The 27,255-nt window shown below is 38.1% G+C and overlaps 1 protein-coding gene across 1 annotated transcript in view; it reads right to left on the bottom strand.

Annotated features, from left to right (window-relative positions):
• Positions 1-653: 653 nt before the first annotated feature.
• TfIIEbeta (transcription factor IIEbeta) overlaps positions 654-27,255 on the bottom strand; it is a 44,597-nt gene continuing 17,995 nt past the window's right edge. Inside the window, exons 5-6 of the mRNA XM_067138848.2 lie at positions 20,307-20,480; positions 654-943 (exon numbers count right to left, since the gene is read on the bottom strand). Coding sequence (XP_066994949.1) covers positions 800-943; positions 20,307-20,480 — 318 coding nt within the window. The 3' untranslated portion in view covers positions 654-799. The remainder of the gene's footprint in view (positions 944-20,306; positions 20,481-27,255) is intronic.

Raw genomic sequence — 27,255 nt, 5'->3', positions numbered from 1 at the left:
AGCTACAAGACAAACTGCATGGCCACTTGCTCAGTCCTTTATAATCATCTTCTGGTTTTTATCTATCTTCGTCTGGCTGTATCTCATCGCCTTCAACTCCTCCTGGCTTTCTACTATTCTCGCCTGGTTTTCTTCCATCTCCTGTATCATCACCTTCTGGCTTCCTTCCATTATTTTATAGCATTTTTTCCAACTTCTTTATCACTGTAGTGAGTATTGTACATAAATGAAGATGTGTATTATGATGAACACAAACACCCAGACCCCAAGCAAGAGGAATTAACCAGACAAAGTTAAAATCCGAAGAGGCTGGGAATGGGACCCTCTGAACCAAAGGCTAGTATACTAACCATTCACCCAAGGAGCTGGACTCATTTGACAGAGTGTAAACCCAAAATATCATGTCTAATATCCCATGCTGTGGTAGTTTACTTCTGGGTGGCTGAGAATGGGATTTTAAAATGTGACCTAAACCCTGCTTTCTTCTCTTCATAGTTGGGCTACAGAGTTTGAGTGCACCCTGTTCCAAACAAACCAGTTTTAAATATTTAACTTATGACAGAACTGGGAATCCATCCAGAACCAAGCAAGCAGACAGCTAATGGCCAAAATCCTAGACCATGGTATTAGCCAAGAAATAACACAGGCAGTCAGTCAGTAACAATAAAATATAATTTATTCTTAGGATTACCATCACATTAAAGTTTCTTCTGAAGGACAGACGAGGCATCGAGGCATCATACAATATTATACATATTAGAAAACATTTACACGTAAGTACAAAAATAATGGTATAAATTCACTTTTCTTCATATGTTTCTAGTACATCAGCCATGTGTTCATTATCACGTGGTTTCTTCAGTACTTTCTTACGCTGGTTTGGCTTCTTTCTCTTAGGAGCTGCTGGCTTCTTTGGACCATGATCTTGCATAGAGCGGATGCCCTAAAAAAATGGAAAATGATAGATAACATTCGGAAATTTATCACAGTGACTAATAAAATAGAACACATAACAACCAAAACTAATAAAACCCTATAGTGCTACAGCACTGACGAACATTGCCTACTAAGCAACCACTACTCAGCCTAAAAGCCTGCAGATTACGAGGTGATGCATGTTCAGTTCAATGAATCCTCTGAGCCAATATTCTTGGCTTTCGAGTCTAGGGCTGCTATCTCACTGTCAGATACCTCCTCAATTACTTTCACACAGGCTGAGTGGAACTCAAAGTAGCCCTCAGATCCAATAAAAATTCTCTCATCTGGAAAATAATGTATGGAGATGACCTAGTGCTGATCACTGATGCTAAGGAACAGCTATAAGTTATGATAAATTGGGCTGATGCATCTGGAATGGTCTTAAAATAAATGAGAAGAAAACTGAAGTCGTGCAACTCAGCTATAAAAATTAGCATCTTTTGCCTACCAGAAAGTGGAAACATCTCAAACAAGTTAACCATTTCAGCTATCTTGGAACTAGAATTAGTGGGGACGTTACAATGGAAGAAGACATATGGAGAAGAATAAGTAGTACATAGATGGGAGTAAAACGTATCTCTGGAATGCTGTATGACCCTAGACTCAGAACAAAGCTGAAAGGATCTTGCTACGTGTATGGCTGGAAATAATAGGCCTGACAAAACCCAAAGAAGTGACTGCAAATAACATCATAAGAAGCATTTGCCAGAAGAAGAAGAAGAAGTCAGACAGGGTCAAGACATGAGAAAGTGGCTCCATACTGAGAGAACCATTAGCAAGAAGATAACATCTAGGCTGAGGTGAGAATGCAAAAAGAGAATGTCCTGGTCAATGTGGCTCACTGAAGAAAAATGAAGAGGTCCAGGTATACCAAGGGTGAGATGGAAGGATGCTCTTCAGCAAAGCCTGGAGGCTATTGGAGTCCAGAAAGACCAGTGGATAGACCTGGCAAAGAACAAAAGGAAATGGAGAAGGACCATTAAGAACCTGGACCTTATGAAACATGTGACATGGGAGGAATGATGATTATGATGATGAAATGAAATGTCGTATGGCTTTAAGTGCCGGGAGGGTCCGAGGACAAGTTCGGCTCGCCAGGTGCAGGTCTTTTGATTTGACCCCCGTGGGCGACCTGCGTGCTGTGATGAGGATGAAATGATGATGGAGACGACACATACACCCAACCCCTGTGTCAGCGAAATTAACCAATGATGGTTAAAATTCCCGACCCTGCCGGGAATCGAACCCAGGATCCCTGTGTTCAAAGGCCAGCACGCTAACCATTTAGCCATGAAGCCGGACATTATGATGATGATGATGACTAATAATACAAACACGTTCAAGGGGTTCACAATTAACACCATGCATGAATAAATCAATACCATTCAAGAATCAGTCAACAGAAGTATTGACTCAACCACATGATGCAGTATAGCCATCTGATAACTAATTAAGCAACTGTTTTACATGCACTGAAACAGATTTTTTATGGTATGCATTTACGTTGGTAGATGTTGAGTGTTGTAAGTAACTACAGTATTGTAAAGCTTCACCTGCCAACTATGAAATTTGACACAGTATGAAATAAAATAAAATACTGTACATCATGTGAAGAAAAATGAGGTAATGGAACAAGACACAAGAAGCCTGTGTATCTCCTACAACTTACTTCAATAAATATGAAAGACAAAACTTTCTTTGCTGAAACCTGTTAATACCAAATGGGTACAGAACTCAGAAAATGGTAAACGAAATGCTTCATTATCAGTACTTAAAAGAGGGTACACAAAAGTGGTAAAAACAAGACAAGAGGGTGTTAAGCGGTAAATAAAGCTGTTAAATAAGCTGACATCATTTAGATTTTTAATGCATCACAACGCAAATATCATAAGCTTACAGCAGATTTTTTTTTTTTTTTTTTTTTTGCTATTGGCTTTACGTCGCACTGACACAGATAGGTCTTACGGCGACGATGGGTCAGGAAAGGGCTAGCAGTGGGAAGGAAGCGGCCGTGGCTTCAATTATTCAATGAAGGTACAGCCCCAGCATTTGCCTGGTGTGAAAATGGGAAACCACGGAAAACCATCTTCAGGGCTGCCGACAGTGGGGTTCGAACCCATTATCTCCCGAATACTGGATACTGGCCGCACTTAAGCAACTGTAGCTATCGAGCTTGGTGCTTACAGCAGTACCAATAGTACAATGGTAATGTATGTGCCCAAGAAATCTATAAAAATTCACTCTGCTACAATAAGAATTCTGCTCTGAAATGAACACTTTTTTTGCATAAAGCACATGTATGTTGAGTCCTCAGCCTGAGACTCGCCTGAACCTTATCTGATCTATGATCAGTTGTCTTAAGTAGCCTAGGTATCACTGAAGAGGTGTACTAGTGAAATGAGGAGTGAGGTAATTTCTAATTGCTTTCCTCACAGATATAAAGTTGCTATTATATATATCAGTCTTCCAAGTCCACTGAAATGCATATACCAACCAACACTAAGAACAACACTTTCAAACCACTCATCAAAGGGTTGTGGTGGTGGTTACAAGGACTCGCTGCGTGAGGAACGATGTTGGCGGTACTGCTCATACCTCAGTCACATTCAAATCGTTAAAGCCAAGGATGAGATTGAAACGAGTCAATTAACAAACTTGATCTAGCCCATACCAGGAAAGAAATTACAGTCTGCTCACTGCATCTCGCCAAAGAGAAATCTGGGAAGATAAGAGCATACAGATATTGTTACCCATGACCTTGGTGTCATAAGAAATCAGAGTCTTAAAGTTACCACATTAGTCTCCATATTAACCGCAATGAGAAGCTTGAATGCATTTTTATTCTCATCAGAACGACACGTGGCATGGGGGAGAATGGCTCTCTTCACACGCTATGAAAAGTGACGTGTCGATAGTGCATTGATACAACAAAAGTATTGGTTAAATAAATATATGTATTAAAAGAAATTAACAGCGAAACTAATATAATAAGTGTCCTGTAATTATCTGTGAGACAGTTGGTCTTTAGTAATGCAGATTTGAGATTGCTAAGCAGTTTCCGAGGGAAACTGGTGAAAGACGTGCGTCTGTTCAACCCACGTCACGTCGTCTGAATATAGTGCCTATCAAACGAGGTCATTTAACCAGTCAATTTGTTATGAGATTTTTTTTTTGCTAGTTTGCTTTACGTCGCACCGACACAGATAGGTCTTACGGCGATGATGGGACAGGAAAGGGCTAGGAGTGGGAAGGAAGCGGCCGTGGCCTTAATTAAGGTACAGCCCCAGCATTTTCCTGGTGTAAAAATGGGAAACCACGGAAAACCATATTAGGGCTGCCGACAGTGGGGTTCGAACCACCTATCTCCCGAATACTGGATACTGGCCGCATTTAAGCGACTGCAGCTATCGAGCTCGGTAAGATATTTTTTAAGGTCATGAACAATGTCACTAATAATTTAGCAAGTACTTGGTTACAGTAAAACCTGCCTTCCATACATTTCCACAAGGTCGAAAAATATATGTACATTTTCTTAGCGGCAAAGAAAAATTCCTAAGAGAGGGGGTAGACACTATAAAAAGGGACGCGCCATCTTGAAGTCACCCGTGTTGAATCATTTGAACTCAAGAGAGAATGTCATACTGTTGGGTAATTTATTGGCGATTAACAGATTAAGTCCAGGAGAAAGATTTTGGTCGATGTGGCCAGAGTATCGTCTCCAAGTGGAGATACTTTTGTTAAGTAAGAGTATTTAATAACATGTAAAGACGGTCATATTTATTCCGCAGTAATAAAACTGAAGTTTAAATAATATTGTGTTGTAAAAAGTATTTCGTGAGCAGTCGACAGTATAAGCAGTCGTGTTCGGTCCGCAGAAATATCGAGTGAAGGGTATTTCTTTTTTTGTGTGTCTTTATTTCACGAAAGCAATAATGAATAAAATGTGTGAAGCCAGAAGTGTTAAAATGGCTAAATAAAATACCGGAGAGTTGCTGGTGAACTAACAAGATGGAAGTTGGAGTAAATTTAAGGTAGGTGAATTGTCACCATCACCACCTATGTAATTGTTTCATGATGTAGGCATGCTTCCAACACTAAAAACTTTATCTCTGGTCCGTATTGAAAGGAGATAACATACAATAGAGGGAAATTTGATTGATACACCTTTTTTCAACACATTATATATTGTTAATATGATCACAACATTTTTATTTAGTACCGGTGTCAGTGTCTATAGACACCATCATCAGCAACAACAGGTCGTATGAACAAAGATATACAAGTATGTAGTACATATAATAAACCCTTGATAATAAGTAACATTGATAGGATGAAGTGAAAATACAAGCTTAAAAAATTATTAACAAGTTATGTGCTTGTTGGTCAAAGTATAAAATGAAAGTGAAGATATTAACAAATGTTTAACAACTTCATCACTTTGGAATGGTTAAAAAGTCTCAAGCATAGCGCCGCTAAACACTGGGTGAAAATAAAACGCAGACATCCAAAATAGATGTAGAATGCAGTCCTTTCACAGGCCAGGTCAGAAATACGAGGTCACGTTATGCGAAGAGGTTTCATTATCAGAGTATTTGTAGGCATGCTGCCGTGTTGAGCAATGTAAAATTTAAGTAAGGAGAGTTACGAGGCAAGATCGATAAATGTCTGTTACAAAGGTAGTGCTATTTCTTTCAGCGTTTAAACTGTGTATAACTGACAATAAATAACAGTAAATTTTGTCGGTCATTTTTGTGGAGGGCAGGTCAGAAATACGAGGTCACGTTATGTGAAGAGGTTTCATTATCAGAGTATTTGTGTGGTAACGTGTTGTGGGTCCTAAGAATTATATTACATTTTTATGTCGTCGAGATTTATCGTGTTTTGAAGCAAGTGATTTAAGCCTTGTTAGAATGTGAGTTGAGGTAGATTTTTGAGAATCAGGTAAGTGGAAGCCTGTAAATGATGCCGTGAGATTCTGTGAGAACCCAAGGAATTTATTTGCCTAATGGAAATTGTGAAGGATTCCACGTAAGTGTAGGTTCGTGACGTATATAAATATTGAATGACATCTTAATATAAATTCTCTGTGTATAATCTGTTTGGGCCAGGAATGTCGAATTTGTAATTTTACCAGCGAGATCGCAGATTTCATTCTTTTAAGACAAGTTAAAAGTGAATAGACCATATGGAACTCATCAAAGCTATGACAGGGAGGGGTAGTTTGTTCCGCTAGGCAGCTGATCGGGGAGTTCGACACTTGGGAGATAACGGTATCTTAGCTGTCTTTTAGCGTGTTAAAAATCAGATTGTATTATTTGGAATGGAGTTCATAATTTTGCAAGAAACTAATTGAAATTACTATTACTTGAGTAATATTTATGCTATTAGATCGCATTCTCTATATTAACATGTTTAACCGAGATTTGAACGTATATTTGGAGCAACGGAAATTAGACTATAATGAGCGAATTTAACCATTTCCAGGGTGTCCAAAATATAGTATTGGTGGTAGTTATTGATTTTATTTTTAAGGGATGCACAAAGCCTTATATAAATGTCATGATGGGAGGTGACATTTTACGTTGAGTTCTACTTATGCAGATTTTGAGTACTTAATAATTAGGGTTATCCAAGTGTTAATAATTGTTAGTGTTAAATTAAACTAGTGGTGTGACGTCATCAAAGAAATATAATAATGGAAAAGAATAAAATGTATTTTTTTCAGCTTCCAAAATTTTCAATGACTATAAACGTTATAATAACGTCAGAATTTCAGTAGGGACTTCTTAAAGAAAACATTCGTCCGCGGAGATAGAATTTGTTGTTAATTAAGATTTATAAAAATTATTTCAATTTATTAAATTATTAAACTCAGTGGAAACCGTATTTGAGAAATAACTCTTTTTTGCTAGTCTGTTTATGTCGCACCAACACAGATAGGTCTTATGGCGACGATGAGATATGAAAGGCCTAGGAGTTGGAATGAAGCAGCCGTGGCCTTAATTAAAGTACAGCCCCAGCATTTGCCTGGTGTGAAAATGGGAAACCACGGAAAACCATCTTCAGGGCTACTGACAGTGGGATTCGACAGCCGTGCGCCTCTAACCGCACGGCCAGTTCGCCCGGTGAGAAATAACTTAAAGCCAAGTGATTAACTTCAAAATGTATTCTGGAAATCTTAGTTTCTTTTGCTGGGATAGTGCAATTGTTTTGTTAATGTAACGATTAAGGGGACATGTCCGAATGCAAAGGATTTTACTGCCACAAAGTGTTGTGAGCGTTGTTATTGCATTATTTGACTTTGATTGATTGAGCAGTAGATGTGCTAGGATTATTAAAGTGGAAACCTTGGTCATCAACTACTTTAACTTAATTGTATTTAGCCTTCAGCATAGAAATTTGGATGGTCATGGGGTCATCAAGCTCAGTGACTTAGATTAAGGCCATATGCCATTATAGCATCATTTTCCTTCCGGTCATCATCTACAATGACTTTAAAGTAAATTAGAAAGTTAGATGTCAGTCCATGACACAGTCGCAGGTCACATCGATTCAATTAAGGATCTATGCCATACAACCAATGTGTGGCACATACCGATTGGACTGCCTTAATTATACCAATAATTCAGAGTTCATGTTATGAGGGCTGGATCATCACGAATCATTATGATGGTACATGTAGTCTCACATGGAAGCCGAATTTAAGGATTTCCAGACTTTCTTTTCTTCATTCTTAACTGGTGACAATGGTTTCTAGTAAGGATGCCCATCAGGCAGTTAAGTTAAACTTCTAAAACCAGTATATCGCTCCTCTGAATTGTAATTATTGTTGATTATGTTGATCGAACAAGATAAGTTTGGGTTACAATGTTTTTTTTTATTTCCCACTTAAATAATTTCTTAAATAAACCACGATTCTTTTATAGATTTGATTTTCATTTCGTAGATATTACAATTTTACTGAAACCCACCTCTTACCTTAGCAAGTGACGAAGAACCCGTTAATGACCCAAGAGACAGATCTCATGCACATTGCTAATAGGTAAGAAAGGTATCCTATATGGACCGTAAAGGGTTCAATATACCCAAATACACAAAATCCCTAAATATTTTGATTTAATACTACATGCAATAAGGGATACTGTTCTAAATAAAATATGAATGCAAAAAGTTGACTGAAAAGATTCAAATCATTTTAAATACTATATTCTGAACATTATTTCATAATATCAAATATTGAAATATCTACATATATAAAAGAACATGTCCTGACTGACTGATTCATCATCACCGAGCCAAAACGACTGGACATAAAGAAGTGAAATTTTGAGGATACATTTATATTACAATGTAGGTGCTCGCTAAGGGAGGATTTTTGGATATTCAGTCACTAAAGGGGTGAAAAGGGGGGTGAATTTTTAAAATGAGTGTATCTATATCTCAAAACTTTAAAAGTTTACAGATGTAAAAATTGGTACTTAAAATCTCCTTTAAAAATAAACACGTATTTTTTGTTTTCAGAAAATCCCACTACGAGGGGTGAAAAAGGGGTTGAATGCCTTTAATGAGGATACTTATATTTCAGAAACTGAAGATATTACAGACCTGAAAACTGGTATTTGGGATCTCCTTTAAAAATATAAAGAAACACATAATTTTTGTTTTTGGAAAATCCAATTAATGGGGGTTAAACAGGAGTGACACATTGGGGTGAATTTTTAGAAACACAATACCTACAGTATCAGAAATGCAAAATGTTACAGACGTAAAAATTGGTATTTGGAATCTCCTGTAAAAGTAAAGAAATATAGGTGATTTGTTTTTGGAAACTCCACTTAAGGGGAACTAAAATGGGGGTTCAATTTTAAAATGAGCATTTCTACAGTATATCTCAAAAACCTAACATGTTACAGAAGTGAAAACTGGTATTTTTTTATCTCTATTAAAAATAAAGAAACATGTATTTTTTGTTTTCAGGAAAAGGGGGGTAAAAGTGATTGAAAATGGGGTTGATTTTTTTTTTGCTAGTGGCTTTACGTTGCACCGATACAATTGAATTCTTTTAATTAGTATACTGGTATCTCAAAAACAGAAGATGTTACAGACATGAAATTTGGTATTTGGTATCTCCTTTAAAAATAAAGAAAATGCATTTTTTGTTTTAAGAAAATCCCATTAAGGGGGGTGAAAAAAGGGGGGGGGGGGAAATGTTGAACACCTCTTATGAGGATACTTATATCTCAAAAACTGAAAATGTTACAGACATAAAAATTGGTATTTGAAATCACCTTTGAAAATAAAGAAACACGTATTTTTGTGTTTTGGGATAATTCGATGGATTGAGGGTGAACAGGAGTGACAAACGGGGTGAATTTTTAAGAAGACTATATCCGCAAATTATCTCAGATACATAACATATTACAGGTTCGAAAACTGGTATTTGGAATTTCCTGTAAAAGTAAAGAATTTTTTTTTTTTTGAAAATCCACTTAAAGGGAATTGAAAAACGGGGTGAATTTTAAAAATTAAGATATCTACAGTATATCTCAAAAACTTAAAATGTTGCAGACGTGAAAATTGGTATTTGGAATATCCTTTAAAAATAAGGAAACACGTATTCTTTGGTTTTCAGAAAAAAACCATTAACGGTGTGTGTGGAAGAATTGAAAAATTAGTTGAATTATTTGTATAAGAATATACAAACTAAAAATCTAAAGATGTTACCAACGTGAAAACTGGTATATGGAATCTCCTTTAAAAATAAACATGCATGGGGGAAATCAACATAGTGGGGGGGGGGGGAGGGGTGAAAATGGAGATAAATTATTTTTACGAGGATAAATATATCTCAAAAACTGGAGAAGTTACAGTCGTGATAATTGGTATTTGGAAGCTCTTTTAAAGAAACGGGTACTGTTTGTTTATGCGAAATTCACTTCATTGGAGAGTATGAAAGGAAGTGAAAAAAATTGAAGTCTTTTTCTGGAGAAACATATCTCAAAACTGAAGGTTACAGAAGTGGAAATAGGTATTTGGTATCTCCTTTAAAAATAAAGGAACACGCATTTTTGGGTGGGGGAAACCAACTTAATGGGTGGGGGTGGAGTGAAAAAGGAGTTGAATTCTTTTCATGAGGCTACTTATATCTCAAAAACTGAAGATGTTACAGACATGAAAATTTGTATTTGGAATTTTCTTTCAAAGTAAAGAAACACGTAATCTTTTGACTTTGGAAAATCCACGGGGTTGAATTAATTGAAAAATTAGTTGAATTCTTGGTATGTGGATATTTATATCTCAAAAACTGAAGAAGTTACAATCGTGATAATTGGTATTTGGAAGCTCTTTTAAAGAAATGGGTACTGTTTGTTTATGGGAAATTCACTTGAGTGGGGAGTGTGAAAAGAAGTGAAAAAAATTGAAGTATTTTTCTGGAGAAACTTATATCTCAAAACTCAAGGTTACAGGCGTGAATTTGGAATCTCCTTTAAAAATAAAGGCACACACATTTTGGGGGGGGGGGAATCAACTTGGGACAGGGGCAGTGAAAAAAGAGTTTAATTCCTTTTATGAGGATACTTATATCTAAAAAATCTGAAGATGTTAGATGCATGAACATTTGTATTTGGAATCTTCTTTCAAAGTAAAGAAACACGTGTTGTTTTGTCTTCGGAAAATCCACTTAAGGAGGGTGAATGAATTGAAAAATGAGTTGAATTCTTTGTATGAGGATACTTATATCTCAAAAACTAGAGATGTTAAAGGTGTGAAAATTGGTATTTGGAACCTCCTTTAAAAATAAAGAAATGCGCATTTGTTTCCTTCAGAAAATTGACATAAGGAGTGTGGAGTTGAAAATACGTAAATAAGGAGTTGAAATATGTTTATGAGGATACTTTATCTTAAAAACTGAAGCTGTTACAGATGTGAAAGTTTGTATTTTGAATTTTCTTTCAAAATAAAGAAACACTAATTTTTTGTTTTTGGAAAGTCCACTTAAGGCAGGGGAGGGGTAGAAAGAAGTGAAGAAGAAGTTGAATTATTTTAATGAGTACACATTTATCTCAAAAACTGAAGGTGTTACAGACATACATACATGAAAACTGGTATTTGGAATCTCCTTAAAAATAATTAAACAAGTAGTTTTTTTGTTTTCGGAAAATCCAGTTAAAGGGCTGAAAAGAATTGGAAAAGTGGGTAAATCTCCATTATATGTCAAAAAATTATGTTAGAGACAAGAAACTTGGTATTAGGAAAGTCCTTTAAAAATACAGAAACATGTACCTTTTTGTTTTCGGAGAAGGCACTTAACGGGGGGGGGAAGAAGGGAAAAATAGTTGAATTATTATTTAAGAGGATACTTATATCTTGAAAGCTGAAGATGTTACAGGTGTGAAAAATGGTATTTGGAACCTCCTTTAAAAATAAATAAACATGTATTTTTGTTTTCGGAAAATACACTTAGGTGGGGATGGGGTTTTGGGTATGGACTGCTCAAGGGGTTGAATTCTTTTCATGGGGATACTTATGTATATCTCAAAAACTGAAGATGTTACAGATGTGGGAATAGGTGTTTGGAATCTCCTTTAAAAACAAAGAAACATGCATTTATTTTTTCGACTTGAGAGAAGACTGTTCCTCACATGTACAGTTCTACAGTATGTCGCGTAGTCGTTTTAGCCCCAAAGAGTAATAGCACAAACATGGTTTACAAAGAATTTCTGGGGTAAATTAAACTCAATTTTTGGGAACTTTTAGTTAATGTCTTAGTACAATGCCGAGAATCGATTACTTTGATCAAGTTATGAAATCCACGCGAGCGAAGCCGCAGGTAATTGCTAGTATAATATAAAATAACATGTCCTGACTGACTGATCATCGCTGAGCCAAAACTACTGGACATAAATAAATGAAATTTTGAGGATACATTTATATTAGGGTGTAGGTGCTCACTAAGGAAGGATTTTCGGGTATTCCGTCGCTAAGGGTGTGAAAGTGAGGGGGGTGAAATTTTAAAATGAGGCTATCTATATCTCAAAAACTTAAACATTTACAGACGTAACAATTGGTATTTGGAATCTCCCTTAAATATAAACATGTATTTTTTTGTTTTCACAAGATCCCATTAAGGGGGGTGAGAAAAGGGGAAAAAGGGTTTGAACGCCTTTTATCAGGATACTTATATCTCAAAACTGAAGATGTTACAGATATGAAAATTGGTATTTGGAATCTCCTTTAAAAATAAAGAAACACGTATTTTTTTGTTTTGGAAAATCCAATGAATAGGGGGTGAAGGGAGTGACAAACGGAGTGAAATTTTAAAAAGAATATATCTAGGCCTACAATATATCTCAGACACTTAACATGTTACAGACTTGAAAACTGGTACTTGGAATCTCCTGTAAAAGTAAAGAAACATATAATTTGTTTTTGGAAAATCCACTTAAAGGAAACTCAAAAATGTGAATTTTTAAAATGGGCATGTTAGTACTAAATGGCTGGAATTTGTGAAAATATAAGGAAATAATCCTAAAAAATTATTGAATAAAATAAGTGAGAATAATGAAATAAGGATGAAAGTTCTTCCATTGTGACTAGTGGGTCCAATTAAAGTTTTAAATTCTACAGAACATCTCACAAACTTAACATGTTACACGCGTGAAAATTGGTATTTTTAATCTTTCTTCAAAATAAACATGTATTTTTTGTTTTCGTAAGAAACCACATGGGGTGGAGGGATAAAGAGGACTGGAAAGGGGGTTGAATAATTTTTTTATTAGGATTGCGATATCTCAAAAACTGAAGATGTTACAGACGTGAAAATTGGTATTTGGAGTCTCCTTTAAAAATAAAGAAATACGTATTTCTTTTTCTCAGAAGAAAATCTACTTGGGGGGGGGGGGGGGGGAGGTGAAAGAATTGAAAAATTAGTTGAATTCTTTGTATGAGGATGCTTATATCTCAAAAACTAAAGATGTTGCAGACGTGAAAATTGGTATTTAGAATCTCCTTTAAAAATAAAGAAAAATGTTTTTTCCCCCCCGCAAAATCGACTTAAGGGGTTTGAAAATAAGTAAAGAAGGATTTGAATTACGTGCATGAGGATACTTATATCTTAAAAACTGAAGCTGTCACAGATGTGAAAGTTGGTATTTTGTATTTCCTTTAAAAATAAAACAACACTTTTTGTTTTCGGAAAGTCCACTTAAGGGAGGAGGGGTAGAAAGAAGTAAAGAAGAATTCTTTTTATGAGAATACTTCTTATATCTCAAAAACTGAAGGATGTGAAAGTGATGAGGAGGGGGAAACAGCTGCTCGCGCCGCACAAGCACAACAAACAGTTACACATGGGGCTGCCTTGGCAAATATCGAGTATATCGAGGGCCAGGATGATGCTCTCATCACCAAAAAACTTGTTTTGAGAAACTTGAGAAGCAAAATAAAGAAAAAGCGTTTCTCGACACAAAAGTAGTAAACCATGACTGATTATTTTCAGAAACAGTAAAGGTAGTCTGAATATTTTTCTTTGCCTTATAAGTTTCAATGAAAAGTCCTGTTTATTTTTCCATTTATTAAGTGCTAAGTGCTACTTTTACTGCAATATTGGAAAAGTTAATAAAAACCAATACAGTAGTATCATTTATCATTTTAACGGTACTTTCAGTACGCCTGTTCAATTTTTAACGTTTTGCGGGTTAATCACGATTTTACTTATCCGGAAAGCCTTAACCCTACATTATCCCGGTTATCAGATTTATAACTTGTAATTATCCCGGTTAATCGAGAGTTAAGTGTACAAATAATGATGTACAAAAAAAGTCTATAGAAAAGATAAAAATAAATAAAAATAAACTGTGCACAAAAGGTTCATATTGTGATTGGCAATGTCAAGTGCGTTCCTTGCCGTCTCAAGCAGCTCTTTCTAAGTAAATGTGGCAGGACAATGATGACATTCTAGCTGATGTGCCATAGTCTGTACTTCATAACAGCCACACAAAATAGAATCCACCACATATCCCCACTTGTGCAGACTGGACTTGCACCCAGTAACACCCGAGTGCAGCCTATTTAGAGATCTCCAAATCGTCCAGTAGGCTACTCCATATGTCCAGCTGGTAATTCTTCACAAGGTGTTTTCCATTCTCCAAGATGCTCAACGCTAGTTCACCATAAAGTGAGTCTTGCTTGCTGTTGTGTTTCTTGTTTCTGTGTGGTCTCAAGAAACTTTTACATGAACTTAACTGTGATGGTGCTGGTTGGAGACCATACAGTGGATGAGCTTGGGATTTTAATGATGCTGATTCTTGTGGGATTCTACCTCACGTCGGATATCAGGATGCCGGCAAGATAATATAAACTTTCTCGCGGTGTAGGTCTTAGACAGCCTATGATAATGTGACACGTTTTATTGTGGTATTCCCCCCATCATAACTCCAGGTACTGCCCTGCCTGGCATCCTCACCATATGAACAGCCCACCAGATCCATCTGCTTCTCAGCATATTTGTGATCTGATATCCACCCATCACACTGTGTATCTCTTACATCACACGCACAACAACAAACATTAGCACACTGCACACTCATAGTCTTTTTCGATATCAATAGTACTGTACACCACAAATTCCTATTTGATGGTCATACAGTGGTTCAAAATCATAGTGGGCTGAGACAGGGAAGTGTTCTATCGCCAATCCTGTTTACAATAGTAATGGACGAGATCATGAGAACAGCAAAAGCAGCATATAGAGGAAGAGAAATGAACATGATGTGATTTGAGGAGAAGAGGACATGAATGTTCAAGAACAGTTGGATGTGGTGAATGGGAAGATTGAAGAATGTGGATTGAAAATAAGTGTAGAAAAGAGTAAAACTCTTGTTATGACTAGAGGGAAGAAAGAAGGGAAAGGTCAGATTAGACTTGCAGACAAGCCTCTGAAGTAGTGGAGTCATTCAAATACCTGAGGAGTGAATTAATGGAGAATGCTCAACACGATGCTGAAATTAATAAGAGGATTCAAGCTGAAAGCTGTTTCTTCTATCATAGTGTAAGAAACATGTTATGGGACAAAGATGTGCCAATGGAAGCAAAGGAAACTATGTACAAGATCTATTACGTACCCATAACAACTTACGGAGCGGAAACTTGGACAATGACAGAGAAGGATGAGAGTCGAACACAGGCAGCCAAAATGAATTTCTTGAGGAGTATGATACAGAAGAGTAGAAGAGACAAAATAAGGAATGAGAAAATCCAGGAAGAAATTGTGGAGTGGAAAAAATTAATGATAGAATAGAGAAGAGCCGACTAAGATTGTTTGGGCACATAAAGCGAATGAGTGATGAAAGAATGCCAACAAAGGTGATGGAAATGCAAATGCAAGGAAGCAGAGGGCATGGACGACCACGACTGAGATGGAAGGACACAATCCAACGCAGTATTAGAGAAAGAAACCTGGACAGGGACACAGTGTTGAAGGAGGAGTGGTGGAAAGACCGAAGAAAATGGAGAGGAACCATATCTACCCCAATCCAGCTACAGCTGGATAATGGGAAATGATGATGATTATGACACTCATAATTCACGAGACCTGTAAAAAAAAACCCAGAACTTTGTTAATATTGTGTAAATGCAAAGTCAGCAATTTCCAATAAGTGAACGCTGCATAGTGGTGTCCTTCCTAAGTAATGAGCCATTTTTGGTTTTACTCAGCAACAGTGTATAGAGCAGGCCTGTGTGTTACGAATGACGAGATGTCTGAATATGTACAGAATATCTACATTTTTGGAAAAAAAAAATGCTGACAATCTTTTTTTCAATATCAATAGTACTGTGCACCACGAATTCCTATCTGGAGGTCACACAGTGAACTGCTGATATCCTGAAGCCTTGCAATGTTTGAGAGAGAAAAATGTTAGGAGAAAAAGACCAGAGCTGTGAAGAAACAACCTATGAAGCCTCCGCCATGACAGCATCACTGTTGATTTGTGATTTTTATCAAAACAGGACAACTGTGGATTGCTATCAACTCTATTCACCTGACCTAGAGATGACAAACATTTTTGTATTCCTCACACTAAAATTCACTCTGAAAGGATGTCAATTAAAGAGATCAAACTGTATTACAGGCAAAACTGCATGTGATCTACCATATTGCTTCCTAGGACTACTTCCATAAACAGAAACGACACTGGGAATGTTGAATTAATAAAGGAGCAAAGTACTCTAAAAAAGACAATGCTAACTAGACTGCAGATAAGCCCTCTAAAAGAGTTATTTTTGAAGTTGTTTTTGAACAGGCTCATAATGCATTTTATCATGGCACACAATTCTTATCGCCCAATAATTAAGGAATTAAAGGGATGTGAAAAAGTAAGGAACGAAATAGAACATAAGAAGCTTGTGTCTCCAATCAATCATGAGATAAGAATTGAGAGAGAGAGAGAGAGAGAGAGAGAGTGTGTGTGAGAGAAAGAAAAGTCTTATGAAATAACTGTAGCTGAAGAAAACGATATGTCATCTCCAGCAGGAATAAGAAGATCTTGCGTTGTACGTAAAAGCAAAGTCATCTCCGTACAGGTCATGAGGGCCCTTGGAGGGATGTAAGGTAAAGGCTTCCATTATCCATAACCTCGGCACTTGATGGGGTAGAGTGGTTAATTCTACGCCCGGCCGACTTTGCCTCCAGGAATGAACCTGGTACTCATTTTTGGTGTAGGCTGAGTGAACCTCAGGACCATATGCACCTCCGGAGGTGGAAATCTCGTTTCTTAAATTTTTCGACTTCCTGACGGAGAATTGAACCCACGTCTTTCTGGGTGAACCAAGCACGTCTTTACCGCCTCGGCCAGGCAGCCCCTTGCATTGTAAGTGGGTCTACAAAATTAAGAATAACCCTCATGAATATATTGAGATGTGCAAAGCTTGTTTAGTCGTAAAACATTCTCTCATAAAAAGAGTCGACTAAAATAGAATTTAGTCTTGAAGTTAAAATAAGTACTACACGTACCATTTGAGATATTGTAGCAAGTAAGAAGATCTAATTCAAACTGACTTTTCTACAGCATTCCTACAAGGCAAACTAGATGGGGGAGAAGAGATATTTATCGAGCAGATAGAAGCAAACAAACGTGTAAGCACTAAGGGAAATCAGTATGGCTTAAAGGCAGTTCACTGATGGTATAGGTGTTGATTTCTTGAAGAAACTGAACTTTAAGCAGAGCAGAACAGATCCACATCTATGGTATTCAAAAAAGAAGAAGTGCCCAGTTCATCACTGTCTCATATGCTAAAGATGTCTAGCTGAATCAACAAATAAAATATGCTGAAGTAATTTCATTAAACGATTAACATCAGAATTCAAAGTCAACAGCAAAGAACTTTGTTTTCTACATTTAAAAATTTTTCAAGAAGAGGAAGAAGAAGAAGAATGTAAAATAAAGGTGGATCAGAAGTAATACAGCAAGGGAGTTCAAGAGAAGTTTGGTATGAGTAACTGTAAGTTTATCTTTAAACCCAAAATTAGTTTTCCTTCACAGAATGTCTGCCTCCATAATACAACGGTGAGCGGTATAAGTTGCTATCGTTGGAGACCTGGGTTCAATTCTTGGTACTGCTACTAGAGATTTAAGAATGGTAGGACTGGTATGTGGTTAAAATGGTAGAAATAGGTCGCTTAGATGGAGAGGGAGGGTGGGGGTGAAACTGAAAAGAGCTTCACCAACCCGGGACAAGGAAATTAATTTACTTTGGATCACTTCCATAGTGTAATGGTTAATGCTATTATCCGCCATCCTCGGAGGCCCGGGTTCGATTCTCAGTACCACCAGAGGCTAGTATGTGACCAAAATGGTATGTGCAACTCACCTCCATTGGAGGTGTGTGTAGGAGTTGCACCATCTTGGGATGAGGACGTGAATGTAGTCCGGCTCCTTAGCTGAATGGTCAGCAGAGTGGCTTTCGGTTCAGAGAGTGCCGAGTTCAATTCCCGGCTGGGTCAGGAATTTTAATCTTAAATGGTTAATTACCTTGACTTGCGGACTGGGTGTTTGCACTATCTCCAACGTCCCTGTACCACATACCAGAAGGGCTAGTATGTGATCAAAATGGTATGTGCAACTCATCTCCATTGGAGGTGGCTTTTGGTTCAGAGGGTGCCAAGTTCAATTCCCAGCTGGGTTGGAAATTTCAACCTTAAATGGTTAATTACCTTGACTCGCAGACTGGGTCTTTGCACTATCCTCCAACACAATTACGTGCAGTTTCCCATACACGACAAAAGCCACTTACCCTCATCAGAAGGTCTACCTAACAGGAGTAGCACCAGGCTAACAACAGTTATACAAAATCATCATCGTTATAGAAGTTTCATATATGCAGACAACCTTGCGCTAGCCTGCCAGTGTGCAACTGTTGAAGAGGTAGAACTTACTCTTGTCAGCACTCTGAAGGTATTAGGCACATATTACAAGGCTAACCACCTAAATCCGAATCCGTCAAAATCTCTGCTTTGTGCTTTCCACCTCAAAAACAGAGAGGCATCAAGGAAATTACATGTCTCCTGGAATGGAACCCTCTTGGAACATTCTTTCACCCCAAAGTACCTAGGGGTAACGCTGGACTGCTCTCTCACTTTCAAAAAACACTGTTCCAACATCAAACACAAAGTCAGTGCCAGAAACAACATCCTGAGGAAGCTGAGAGGTACAAACTGGGGTGCAAAGGCACAAGTTCTTAGAACCACTGCATTAGTTCTGTGTTACTCTGCTGCAGAATACGCATCCCCTGTGTGGTACAGATCATCCCATGCCAAGACTGTGGACCCTGCCCTGAATGAAGCTTGTAGATTAATCATAGGATGCCTGAAACCTACCCCTGTTGAGAAGCTATACTGTCTTGCTGGCGTTGCACCTCCAAGTATTCATCGAGAAGTCGCTGCTGATCAAGAAGGACTGAAGGTTGAGAATGTTGAAGCTCATCCGCTGTTTGGTCATCATCAATCTCAATCTAGGCTGAAATCCAGGAAAAGTTTCCTCCAGACATCAAAGCCCTTGAAAGGACCACCAGATAAGGCAAGACTTTCCTTGTGGAAATCTAAGCAGCAAGAATGGATGGAGCCGTGTGAATATCTTCCGCCCGGCTACAATGAAGACTGGAGTGTTTGGAGGTCCCTTAACCGATTAAGAACCGATGTCGGCAGGGCTAAGTCCTCACTTAAGTTATGGGGCTTCACATCAGAAAACAGCAAGTGCGACTGAGGTGAAGAACAAACAGTGAACCACATGTATCAATGTCCTCTCTGCCCATTTTCATGCTCAGAGCAAGATTTTGCTTGCTAATGACAATGCCATAGGTGTGGCTCAGTTTTGGAAAAGCACCATCTAGATGTATAGTAAATTTGATCAATTTTCCTTTGTTTGTTAATTTATGTAATTTTTGTAAATAGTCTAATTATTACTTTATTTTAAATGAATGATTAAGTATGCTTCTGACACGAATAAATAAAAATCATTGTTATCATCATCATCTCAGAATGCACCCTTATTAGGGAAAGAGATCTGTATTATCCATACTGTTGTCAATGCTCTGATGAAATTAATGGTATTCACCTGACCAGACATAACATATGCAATGGGTGCCATGTCTTAGTCTTGAAAAATTCATCCCTGGGGATACTGTAAAGTTCAAAAGAAATTTTCACTATCTCCAAGAAACTTACAACCTCTGTACAAACCAAATGTAGGAAGTTTCCTTGTGGGATTCAATGACTTAAATATTCATACAGAGAAATCAACCATGGGAATTTTCTGCAGACTTACTGAACATCTTATTTCAAAAATCAGCCTCAGGTAAAGAACCATATGTATCTCTACAACTGAGGCTGAACTTGTTGCTCCGAGTGATATGTTCACGAAATGGTGTGCCTCAAGTATTTCCTCAATGAGCTTATAATTCTGAATTACATTACGATTCTATTTGTGTGTAATGAAACTACCACCTAGCTTCCTGAGTTTCACCAAAAAGCTAAGTGCAAGAGAATAAGATACCCTTTAACAAGTAAGGTTGTTGAGATAAAAATCATCAACAAATTCCCAGACTTCTACTGTATATACCTACTGTTGCAATGTACTATAGTTTATTTTAAGCTTTTCTCTAATATTATGTACATTCTCTACATTATGATAATTCAGTGTACTATGAATATACTTCAGGCTAAGCTCTTCACACATAGTCCTTTTCATGGGAACTTTGATGAGTTGATAACAGAAAATAAAGCTTCCTGAGTATATTAGAGAAATAGGTGGCAAGATGAGTATTATTAGAATTACCTGTCTCTCTAAATATTCTTCAATTTTCTGGTCATCCATACTTTCAACTGCAACTGAACGCCACAGCTTCTGGAATTCTTCATCCACTGGCAACATAGCTGTCTTGTCATTGTAAAATACTATCTTCTTCTTGTCAATGGGACGAGTAATGAAAACTATTTCATTTTGGAGAACCTAACAAATAGACCTCAGATAAGTTAGTCTCTGAACATGAAGAGGAGAATTCATTTAACAAAGAAAATGTCCACACTAGGGTAAAGAAAATAATGCACACTATGCTATTAAGCCAATGTGTAGTACATACATCTCCAATAAAGACTGGTATGCCTTTCAATGTTCAGTCTGCAAACCTCTGTGAATTTATTAAATGCTGCCACAATCCTCTATTTGTAACTAACTCTGTGGCCTCATTTATTTCTATACCTCTTATCATTAGAAACTGAGTCTAAACATCATCAGTCATCTTGGTCTTCTTTTACTTCACTTACGCTTCATGACCAAGTCCATTATTCTCCTAGGTAACCTATCCTTGGAGACCCCACAACTGAAGCCAGTATATCCCTATAGCCTCATCACTCAAGTTCATACTTAGCCTTTATCTCATAAATCTGAGTACCCTCCTGCCATTGATCCCACCTGTTTGTACCAGCAATCATTCTCATTACCTTCATGTCTGTTACTTCTAACGTATGAATAAGATATCCTGAGTCCACCCAGCTTTCACTCCCGTAAAGCAAAGTTGGTCTGAAAACAGACCAGTGTAAAAATGGTTTCATCTGGAAGCTGCCTTCTTTCTTACAGAATACTGTTAATTGGAACTTTGAGCTCACTGCATTAGCTTTGCTGCACCTTGATTCAAACTCGCTTACTACACTACAATTCTGGGAGAACACACATCCTAAATACTTGAAATTATCTACCTGTTCCAGCTTTGTATCCCCAATCTGAATTCAATTCTCTTGGATTTCTTACCTACTGACATAAATTTAGTTTTAGAAAGGCTAATTTCCATACCATACTCTTTACACCTATTTTCATGTTCCAATCTGCCATTAAGACCAAGTTGTCGGCATAGGCTAAAGTGCTTGCTACATTTCCACCTAACTGAATCCCTCCCTGCCATTTTATACCTTTCAGTAGATGATACATGTAAACTATGAAGAACAAGAGTGAAAGATTACAGCCTTATCTAACTCATTTAAGTACCTTGAACCATGAACTCATTCTACCATCAATTCTCACTGCAGCCCAATTGTCCATATAAATGCCTTTGATGGCTCTTAATCTACCCTTAATTCCATAGCCCCCAGTATGACTAAAGTCTTTTCTCTCGGTACTCTGTCATGTGCCTTCTCTAGACCTACGAAACATAACTGTTTATTTCTCTCACAGCAGTTTTCAACTTTTTGGTTCATACTGAAAATCTTATCCTGACAGCCTCTCTGTGGTTTGAAACCACACTGGTTTTCATCCAAATTACTCTCAACCACTGATCACACCGTCCCTCCCAAATTCCAGTGAACACCTTGTCTGGTATATTGATCAATAAAATACCTTGAAAGCTGTTGCAATCCTTCCTGTTCCCTTGCTTACACATAGGTGCATTTCTGATTTTGTCCAAACTATGAAGCCATTTCATCCCTACCTATATTTCACTATTTCAGGGTCTATTCCTGCTGCTTTATGACAATGGAGTTTATTTACCATCCCTTGTATTATCCGCACACTTTATCTTGGTGCATTTGTGTACGGTGGTGAGGAGTAAGGAGGGAGCTGTCCTGGTATCGATAGTGCTGCCTGGTGCTGCCAACTCAATGAAAATGAAATCTGAATTGAATCGAGAATATGATCGATCGATATGAAATTTCTAAACCGTTATCATCTTAAGCCAACAATTATGTCACATACACATTATATAACATTATAAAACATTTCTCGATGTGAATCTTGTTCCTAGCATGAATTCTATACTTTGGCTTTGTTGTGTAAACAACAACAGTACTAGTACGTAAAGTGTACGCCAGATGTTGCACAACGATGCTTAAGCGATTCATAGTTTGTGTTTCAAAGGTTGCCAGTACGAAACTCGAAGGTCGCCGAGGTCGACCGATTCAGCACTAGGGTGTAAATGCACCAAGATAAAGTGTGTGGATAATACTTCCTCCAATGTGATTTCATCAACATCATCATCCTCCTGCCCGTGAGCTCGCTTGTTTCTGACATCAACAGAAAGATTTCCTTTTATGTTGAGAAGATTTTCAAAATATTCCTTCCACCTGTCCAGCGATTCGCTCTGTTATGAGTTCACATGATTTGTCCAGAACACTTCATTTCCTTCCCCCTGCCCTTTCTAAGATTCTTTATTACTGTCCAGAAAGTTTTCCCTGCCGCCTGACCTTAGCCTTTCCCGGTTATTATCGAAATCTTTCCATAACTTCTTGCAGTCAACAATTTTATTTGTACTACTCTGTTTCATTCACCTACGTACAATTCCCAGTCTGCATCAGCCCCTGTTTAGAGTCATTTCTGATATGCCTCCCTTTTAAGTTTACAAGCTGCCCTCACTTCATCATTCCACCAAGATGTTCGCCTTTTCCATCTTTACACACAGTTGTTCTCAGGCATTCCCTTGCTGTATCTACTACGACATCCCTGTATGTCTCCCATTCTCTTTGTACATCCTGAACCTGCTTACTGTCCACTGTTCAAAACGTCTCACCAATCATATACTTCTGTCTAATGTCCTCGTCCTGGAGATTTTCTACCCTTATTCGTCTGAAGATTTCACTTTCTCTATCCTAGGCCTAGAGATACTTAGTTCACTACAGATCAGATAGTGGCCTGTATCATCAAAAAAAATTCCTGGAATACCCGCATATTCCTATCAGATTTCCTGAATTCGAAGTTGGTTATGATATAGTCTATTATGGATCTGGTGCCCCCCCCCCCCCCTCCATGTGTAGCCTTACGCTTGAATGTATTCGTAACTGATAATCCCATACTAGCACAGAAGTCCAGTAAATGCTTCCCATTAATACAGTATTAGCTTCCATATCTTCCCCATATTTACCTATCACCTTTTCATATCCTTCAGTTCTCTTTCCAACTCTTGCACAATCCTGTCCTTTCAGTTAACCGACTATGATGTTACTCAGTGCTTCATAAAACTTATCAAATTTACCCACATCTACACCCACACATGGTGAATACACTGTGGCAATTCCTGTCCTAATTCCTCCAACAGCTAAATCTATCCACATTCCTTTTTATCACCTTCTCCCTCTTCCCTGTAATCACCTCTTACCCCAATATCATTAACTCCTAACTCATCCAGACGCATTCACTTTGCTGACTCAGCCAGCTCTACTTTCTTTCTTGCATTAATATATTGGGTCGATGCATAAGTTTGTGCGATTCTTATATTTTATACTTTATTTTACTGTCACTGTCATGCACTGTAACTCACAATCACAGTCACTCGGTGATGTATTCACCTCCACTCTGTATGACCTTCTGCCAACGTTCAGGTGGCAGTTGAATGCCTCGTCTGTAGAACTGTTTTGGTTTTGATTGGAAGAAATCAGTCAGCCATTGGTCAAGAGAAGCTTTGTCAGGAAACACTTGCCTTTGAATGTGGTTAGAAAGAGAGCAGAAAAGATGTAATCTGAGGGGGAAGGTCAGAAGAATATGGAGGATGAAGAGGTTCCCAATCAAGTTCAGCAATCACACCTTTGATCAATTGTATTGTATGTAGACAAGCATTATTATGGAGCAATAAGACTGGTTGTTGTCTTTGTCTTTTGTTGTCAGTAGCAACGGCAAGCCGTCTTAGCTGGTCATTATACATAGCAGAGGTAATCGTTACATTTTTCGGAAGAAGTTCATGGTGAAGAATGCCATCTTTGTTCCACCAAACACACAACATGATTTTCTGTGAATGGGCACTATCCTTGGCACAGGGAGTTGCTGTTTTTTGATGGGATGAGCCACTCTTTCCACTTCTTCATGTTGACATACAGGCACCATTTCTTGCCACCGGTGACAATATTCGAAAGGAATGATTCATGCCTATCACAAGCCAACTGATGCCGGGCAAGCAATGATGAACTGATGTTTACTCATTGATTTATGTTACTGTCGCTTAGCACATGTGGTACCCATATACCCAATTTCTGTACCTTACCCATCGAATGCAAATGGAATACAATAGTTGACTGATCACATTCAAAAACTTGCACCTTTTCCCGCGTTGTCTGACGAGGATTCTCATGAAGCAACTCATTCAAGCGGTTTTCGTCAAAATCTGAAGGTCTTCCAGAACGTGGATCATCAGACATTCAAACCGTCCTGCTCAAAAGTGGGAAAACCATTTTTGTGCAGTTATTTCAGCAAATGCTTCATTGCCGTACACTTCACAAATTGTTCTCACTGCTCCTGCTGCACTGGATCCTTGATTAAACTCAAAGAGTAAAATGTGTCAGAAATGCTCACTTTTCTCAACTTGACATTCCATATTCTTTTGTCTGAAATATACACAAATAATACGCTCACAAACAAGAAAACCTGTGTTTCACAACACACAAACTCCAAACTCAGTTCAAACAATGGAATAACGATAAGCAATCCCTTCACGCCACATTGTTGCCAACCCGAAAGAATACTGCATGAACTTATGCATCGACCCTATATTAATATTGATAACTTCCCAACGAATTCCAATTCGTTTGGCAAGAGGTTTCCAAGGAGTCCCTCACCTGTCAAATAGAAGTGGAACTCCATTACTTCCATAGGTAACTGCTTACTTATAATGTTCTGAGCTCGGTAAATTATATGAAGCAGGATACTACCCTACTTACACATGGTTCAAGTGAAGATCTCTCCACTAACGGGTTGGGGAGCAACGGTGGATTGTACACGAGTAGTCGTGCCACCTGAGCACACAGAGGGCCGCGACTCACAAGGGAAGTAACAGGTAAGAGAGGTTGAAACCCATCCTGAATTTTTTTGGACACAATTGTTGTACTGTACGAGGATAGTGTGCAGAGAATCAACCTCCAGATTTAACTGCAAGGCTCCGAAATCGTACCTCCAATCCTGGTACGCAAGCATGATGGGTGGCATAGCTGGACATCCCTGAGCCAGCTCAGAGTTGTGGTGTGGCAGGCCGGATATACATGCAGTCTCTCAACCTGCTCTGAAGCTGCAATGTTTCACTCTTTTGAATTATAACTTTATTGCCACACTGTTCTTCACGTTTATATTTCTTCTTCTTCAACCAATATTTAGTGGGGACTACGAACTCGGGAGGTCGCTCTCTTGTGTAAATCGTAGCAAGCCATGAATATTTTATCATATCCCATATACCTGAAAATGTACGAAAGACTGCATTTAAGAATTGTGTCTCTATGATGAACTTCAATGGGGGAGCATTTTTTAAACGGAGAAGTCATTTCTCCTTTAGCAGGTTAGCAAACTTGATTTGCTAACACGGCGGGGCCACACAGTTTGGTCTGCCACTGCTAAGCAGAGTCCTGGAGGGGCGTGCCATTCCAGCTGATGAGTCCAAATGGCACGTCTGGACGAAACTCTGCATAATGCACACGGCCTAACCACCCAAAAGCTGGTTCTATTCCTGTGATTTTAAGATCTGCGGCCGTGAAAGCCTTTTTTGAATTTGTATCTCCAATGGGGGAGCATTTTTTAAACGGAGAAGTCATTTCTCCTTTAGCAGGTTAGCAAACTTGATTTGCTAACATGGCGGGGCCACACAGTTTGGTCTGCCACTGCTAAGCAGAGTCCTGGAGGGGCGTGCCATTCCAGCTGATGAGTCCAAATGGCACGTCTGGACGAAACTCTGCATAATGCACACGGCCTAACCACCCAAAAGCTGGTTCTATTCCTGTGATTTCAATTTTAATATTATGAGAAGTAAAAAATTTCTGTTAATCGGCGGTAAAAAGCTTTCCACTGCCGGAAGAAGAATTTGTCTAACGGTTGAATTATGCCCATGGTACCTGAAGGAATCAGAAGCAGTTCTGTTGTTTTGCATGGAGGGATGTCGTCAAGACAAGTTGTATCACTGTATGTGGTCAACAAATCAAAAAGCAGGGCACAGTTGTCTCAGAGAACAGGAAAAAGGCTTCTCTAAACCATATTTTCAGTTCTGTTTTCCGCATTTTTCCTGATTTTGTAACAGTGACAACGATATTATCTGCTTTAAACTTTTTTTTTTTTAAACCAGAGAACTAAAGGTTCCAATCGGCTCCTGCAGTACAATAAATAATTTAGGGAACAAAACACCGTTCATACTAATTGTTGTAAGAATGTGTGAGTGAACTAACCTATTGGACTATTGTGTGTTTCTCATTTACAAAATACAAAGTCCCTTTCGATTGCATTTCTGACTCGAACCTGCTCTGATCAGTGTTGTAAATAGAGGACGAGGTGTAATGGAGAAATTGATCTCGAGCCCTCTCCAGAAATTCTTCTGCAGCCTTATTCTTTTGGTTTTCATCCTGAATATGTGAACAGGATACAAATTTAGTAATTTAGTAATTTTCTTACTCCCAATTCAGTGTTGTTTCTTGAAACAACTGATCCAGGCATGAGAGATGGAGAAATTACTTCTTATTTTTAAATAGATAGTTCACGTGCAACTTCCAAGGCCCGCAGCCGTAATTCTTCATCACTTAGATTTCGCCTTTCCCTTCTTGCGTCTTGGAAATGGAAATAGTTTTTCATAGATAATTTTTTAATCAATGCTCAATTGGACTTGCCGACATAGCCATATTTTGCAATTGCTTCTTCCACAAGTAAAAATATTGCTCTGGCTTCACTAAACTGAAGTATCTGCAGACGTGTGAAAGTGATGATCGCTTTTTACCACCTTCATTAAGCCAGAATTTTACAGCTTTTCTCTTGTACTCCTTACTGAAGTTTTCTCATACAC

Source organism: Anabrus simplex, chromosome 1, assembly GCF_040414725.1.
Source record: "Anabrus simplex isolate iqAnaSimp1 chromosome 1, ASM4041472v1, whole genome shotgun sequence".
Taxonomy (NCBI): Eukaryota; Metazoa; Arthropoda; class Insecta; order Orthoptera; family Tettigoniidae; genus Anabrus; species Anabrus simplex.
Note: the sequence above shows the minus strand (reverse complement) of the source record. Positions and strands in the feature narration are given on the sequence as shown.